Here is a 5,803-nt window from a genome sequence, read left to right as displayed (position 1 = left end):
AAAAGAAAAAAAAAGTGAGAAATCATCAAGAACCTGCCACTGGAGCCTTCAACTGGAACACAAGTTTTCCAAATTCTGAAGACGCACAGAATGTCTGACGTGTTAACAACGACAGCAGCACCATCATTACTCATTTTAAAACAAACAAACAAAACAAACAAAAAAAAAAACGATCTCGTTTGATTTGACAAGTGAAAGTAGAAAATGACTCTATGGACACACGTGTCCTGTGAATACATTTGGCTTCGATATGAGGACCGGATTTTGAAGGATGATGAACTCTTTACTTCAAGACTCTGTCTCTCTCCCTCTGTGTGTGTGTGTGTGTGTGTGTGTGTGTGTGCAGGCGCGGCTGTTTGTTCGTGTTGACTCTGTCGGTGACGTAACGGCCCCTGGTCTCCTCTCTCTCGCTCTCTCTCTCTCTCTCTCTCTCTCACACACACACACACACACACACACACGCAGTGAGGCAGCAGCAGCAGACGCTCAGTGCAGCTCACAGTGTGCGGAGCGGAGGAGGAGGAGGACCGACGGCGCGGGCTGTAGTTATGCCTCAGCTCCAGGACTACATATATCCTCTCTGTCTGTCACGCGCGCCACTTTTTTCCCTCTGTTCCTCCCTCGAGTTCACTTCTACCTTTCTCTTTTGGAGAAGTCGCCGAGGAGAGCCGACCGCGCGTCATGGTGCGTCTTTGCGCATTACCTCTGGATCTCTAAAATAAATTGATTTCTTTTCTTTTCTTCTTCTTCTTCTTCTTTTTTTTGTTTTTTTCTTTTCCGGCTGGACTAAAATGAAGCGTCTCTTCTGCGTGGAGGAGAGGAGAGACAACGTATCGCAGCCAGTGTCCCTCTCTGAATATTTGGCTGCAGCTGCTGGTGATCTGCGTGAAGCCACTGAATAAAAAAAAAAAAAAACGGCGTTCGCTATAAGGGGAAAAGGAAGAAAAAAAGGGGAGTTGCAGTAAGCGGCTTTTTCTCCCTCCGATTCCCTTCCTGCCTGCTGACAATGTGCCAGGTCCATCCACCACACGGGATCCCGTTCATTTGTGATGGTTTCGCCTTTTTTCTTTCCTAGGATTGAACAGTTTGGAAGGGATTTTCTTTTTTTTTTTCTTTTTCTTTTTTTTTTTTTGTTTGGGATTCAAAGTGAAGGTCAATGGGGAGATTTGCGCAACTCCCGTGCGTCCTGTTTTAACCTCAAATAACAGTGCTTGCGCCTGTTCTCTGCCCGCCTGTGTTTGTGCGTGCTTGCATATGTGAGACTGTGTGTGTGTGTGTGTGTGTGTGTGTGTGTGTGTGAGCGCCACTACCTCCTTTCCTTGTTCCTCTCCCTACTGTGAGAACTCATCCTCTGATTTTTTTTTTTTTTTTTTCCTCCGTTCCATCCAAGGCTCGGGCTGCGAAGTTAAATGCTGGATCTATATTTCAGCGACCATTTTTGGCTGTAAAAATGCTGAGCGGCGTCCTGTTTCTGAGCGTCCTCACGGTCACCAGCCTGACACCGTCCGAAACGCAGAGCCGCAAAACTTCCTCCTCCAAAGAAATCTGCAAGAGCCGCTGCAGCTGCGAGGAGCGGGAGAACGTTCTGAACATCAACTGTGAGAATAAAGGATTTACCACCGTCAGTCAGTTCCAGGCGCCCCCCAATAAAATCTCGCAGCTTTTTCTAAATGGAAACTTCTTGTCACGGCTCAGCGCCAATGAGTTTGTCAATTATGGCAATGTCACTTCACTGCATCTCGGGAATAACGGCTTACAGGAGATCCGAACTGGCGCATTTAACGGGCTGCGCTTTCTGAAGCGGCTCCACTTGAACAACAACAACCTGGAGGTGATAAAAGAGGACACCTTTGCAGGACTGGAGAGTTTGGAGTACTTACAGGCAGACTATAATTACATCAGTGCCATCGAGCCGGGTGCTTTCAGTAAGCTGAATAAGCTCAAAGTGTTGATCCTGAATGACAACCTGCTCCTGTCTCTGCCTCCCAATATTTTCCGCTTTGTGCTCCTCACCCACTTGGATTTACGTGGCAACCGGCTCAAGATGCTGCCGTTTGCTGGGGTCCTCGAGCACATAGGCGGCATCATGGAGATCCAGCTGGAGGAGAACCCGTGGAATTGCACATGTGATCTGATTCCCCTCAAATCCTGGTTGGACACCATATCCGTCTTCGTGGGGGACATAGTGTGTGAGACGCCATTCAGGCTGCATGGCAAAGACATCACGCAGCTCATAAAGCAGGATCTGTGCCCACGCAGGAATGCTGGTGAGCGTGTTCACCCCCCCTCTGACTCTCACTTTCAAGGGGCCCTGCCCCCGACCTACCACCCCGGTGGGATCACCCCCACCCGGGCCCCGAAAGCCTCCCGTCCTCCCAAAATGCGCTATAGGCCCACCCCTCGCATCTCAAAAGACAAACACGTCTTTGGGCCCATAATGGTCTACCAGACACGCTCCCCTGTGCCCATGTTGTGTCCGAGCGTGTGTGTGTGCACGTCACAAAACCCAGACAGCGGCTTGAACATTAATTGCCAGGAGCGCAAGTTGCACAACATCAGTGAGCTGAACCCCAAGCCCTCCTACCCAAAGAAACTCCACCTGACCGGTAACTACTTACAAGTGATTTACAGGACTGATCTGACCGAGTACAGCTCACTGGAGCTGCTTCATTTAGGAAATAACAGGATAGCAGTGATTCAGGAAGGTGCGTTTGAGAACCTAACAAACCTCAGACGGCTCTATCTGAATGGGAATTACATTGAATCACTTTCTCAGTCCCTCTTTGCCGGCCTGCAGTCGCTCCAGTACCTGTATTTGGAATACAACATCATCAAAGACATCTTACCACAGACATTTAACGCTTTACACAACCTGCAGCTGCTTTTCCTCAACAACAACCTGCTAAGGTCGCTCCCCGACAATGTTTTCGGGGGCACGATGCTGACAAGACTCAACTTGCGGAATAATCATTTCTCCTACCTGCCGGTCCGAGGGGTCCTGGACCAGCTCTCAGCCTTCATCCAGATTGACCTGCAGGAGAACCCCTGGGACTGCACCTGTGACATCGTGGCGCTCAAGAACTGGATGGAGCTGTCCAGTACCAGCGTGGTGGTCAATGAAATAACCTGCGATTCTCCCTCTAAACATGCGGGTCGCCTGCTGCGCTCGCTCCGCAACGAGGCCATCTGCCCCGAGCCCAGCGAGGTGCCCCCACAGCAAAATCCAACCCCTACAAAAGCCCCTACATTAAAAGGCCCTGGCACGGAGCCTACCACCCCCTCCTCATCATCTTCCTCCTCTTCTTCTTCTTCTTTTAGCTCGGTCAGTCCCACCGAATCCCGAATGCACACCCCTGAGCTACACCCTGAGGTCCCACTTTCAGTCCTTATTCTCGGGCTTCTTGTTGTTTTCATCCTTTCGGTCTGCTTCGGCGCTGGCCTCTTTGTTTTTGTCCTGAAGCGGCGCAAAGGAGTGGAACACGTCCCCACAGGTGCCAACAACTTAGATCTCAACTCTTTCCAAGTGCAATATGGCTCCTACACCCCCGAACCGACCCAAGACAAAACCTCGGAAAGCCATGTTTATAACTACATCCCCCCACCTGTGGGCTCCATGTGCCAAAACCCCATTTACATGCAGAAGGATGGTGAGCAGGTGGCATATTACCGCAACCTGAAGGAGCTCAGCTTTGGGCCCCTGGATGCAAAGAAGGACGATGTCCTCACCCGCAGCCCGGGGGCCTACACTATCAGCACAATGGATTTTATGGATAAATCTCCGACATCCTGCGGCTTGGCCACCCCGGAACCTCCTGAGATGTTGTATCAAAACTTAGGGGAGAGGCCCAACAAGGAACTTCCCACAGCGGCAGGCGCCCCCCCTTTCCATTACAACTTTTGCACTTTACCCAAGAGACCTTGTATTGTGCCCCCCTACGAGGCCGCTACAGCCCGGCGGTATGTCACCAACCAGGACAGGTTGAACAAAACCGTGCTGTACGGGACCCCCAGGAAATACTACGGGGCGGAACACCCCTCCAAAAACAATGAGCACCCACTTCTGCTCCCAGGGAAGCTAAAAACAGAGCCAGACTACCTGGAGGTTCTGGAGAAACAGACTGCGATGAGCCAACTGTAAGATAACGACAGTGCCCCCCCCCCCCCTCCCAGGTTCTGTGCAGCATACATTATACTCATGCAGTTACTGTAATAATACCCTCCCTATATATCTATCTTATCTATCTGTGTTCAGTCCTACATGATTGACTGGAAGCGAACTGAAGCCTTCAATGATCTTTTTTCTCTCTTCGTTTTCTTCTCTCTTTTTTTTTTGTTTTTTCCTTTTCCAGATGTATAAAAAAAGGAGTATAAGAAGTATATTATTATTATTATGCAGCTCTATTTTTTGCTCCTGAAAGTTCTAAATTATTTCTTCTGAAAAATGAAACTCCAAAAGACTCTGACGATGGCAGGCATATAATGGGCAGGACTGTGTACAAATATGGCTTTGTGCTTTTCATGAAACTGTATTTTATTTTTCCCCTGTGAGAAAGTATGACGTAATTATTCTTTGTAGAAGAGGAAACGCTACAGATTGACATTCCTGTACATATTTAGCATACACAGATAAATGGTGAGTGTTGAACCAGAAGTGAGAACCCTTTTCAGAATCCAACAAGCGGCAAAATCTTACTATACCTACTCCAGAAAGTGCCTTTGCACTCAACTATTTTATCAACAATGCTCTGCAAAATGGAAAAATTATCCTTTTTTTGAAAGTGCTGTATTTTAAAGAATCAAATCTTTATGTAAAATAGAAGACCTATATGTCTGTTTAAAAAGAAAAAAAAGGACAAAAAAAAACAAAACAAAGGAACTTGCGACTGGGTGTGAAATGATGTACGAGTTGTCAACAGGGAGAAAATCACGTTATTTTGCTTTCGATATGAAGTGTCTTTGGAGATGTACAACTTCTAGAGAATATTGTATGCTATAGGGGAGCAATACAGCGTGGTGAAATTGCGCCATTAAACTTTCACTGAAGCACTTTGTCAAGATCCTGCGCGTGACGTACAGTTTTTTTGTTTGGACTGTGTATAATTATTACTGGATGCTGCGGTGTGCCGCAGACTGCTCTAGAGTGTGTGTGTGTGTGTGTGTGTGTGTGTGTGTGTGTGTGTGTGTGTGTGTGTGTGCACACGGTGGGAGCCGGAGAAAATGGAAACAGCTCCCTCTTCTCTCTCTCTCTCTCTCTCTCTCTCTCTCTCTCTCTCTCTCTCTCTCTCTGCTGAGATGCGACGGCTCGTCTGACAATTGACGCGTTGGATTTCTTTCCGACTCCTTTTTAACTTGACTGATGGCCTCCCCGCTCCTCAGACCTGACACAGCATTCCGAGGCCCCTCTCCGAATCCCTGCTCCTCCCTTTCTCTGTAAAGTCTCCACTCCATCCATCTGATGGTGCACGGACACGACACTGATGCTTGATGCAGAGGGTCGGTACTTTCCTCAGCAGGGACGGCATCACTGAGTGCTGTAAAGTGTGCCGTCTGGAAAATATTGCCGAGGCCTCAGGAGAGAGACTCGGAATTGAAAAATTGTGGCGTTTTTAACAACTGCTGCTTCTCCAGCATTGTGCTCTTACAGGAGAGGGGTGTCATTAGTGGAGCAATTAACAGCGGTGAATTGGCCCTCGTGGATAAGCAGTAAAAGAGAATGTGCCCATGTTGAGAATTGGAGGGTAGTCTGCAGGATCGAGCCCCGACTGCACTTAGAAACCCGGTTCTCAAAAGAAACGCAGCATTC

The 5,803-nt window shown here is 48.4% G+C and overlaps 1 protein-coding gene across 1 annotated transcript; it reads left to right on the top strand.

The window, feature by feature from the left end:
• The first annotated feature begins 510 nt into the window (after positions 1-510).
• On the top strand, positions 511-4,877 carry slitrk2 (SLIT and NTRK-like family, member 2). The gene has a single exon (XM_037076091.1). It carries the CDS (start codon positions 1,451-1,453, stop codon positions 4,136-4,138), a length of 2,688 nt encoding a protein of 895 aa, XP_036931986.1. The 5' UTR covers positions 511-1,450; the 3' UTR covers positions 4,139-4,877.
• The last annotated feature ends 926 nt before the right edge of the window (positions 4,878-5,803 follow it).

The sequence above is a fragment of the Acanthopagrus latus genome, chromosome 18 (assembly GCF_904848185.1).
Source record: "Acanthopagrus latus isolate v.2019 chromosome 18, fAcaLat1.1, whole genome shotgun sequence".
Classification (NCBI taxonomy): domain Eukaryota; kingdom Metazoa; phylum Chordata; class Actinopteri; order Spariformes; family Sparidae; genus Acanthopagrus; species Acanthopagrus latus.
Note: the sequence above shows the minus strand (reverse complement) of the source record. Positions and strands in the feature narration are given on the sequence as shown.

Coding starts and splice junctions, on each gene's coding strand:
- slitrk2 (XM_037076091.1), top strand. CDS start 1,451: ATGCTGAGCGGCGTCCTGTTTCTGAGCGTCCTCACGGTCACCAGCCTG.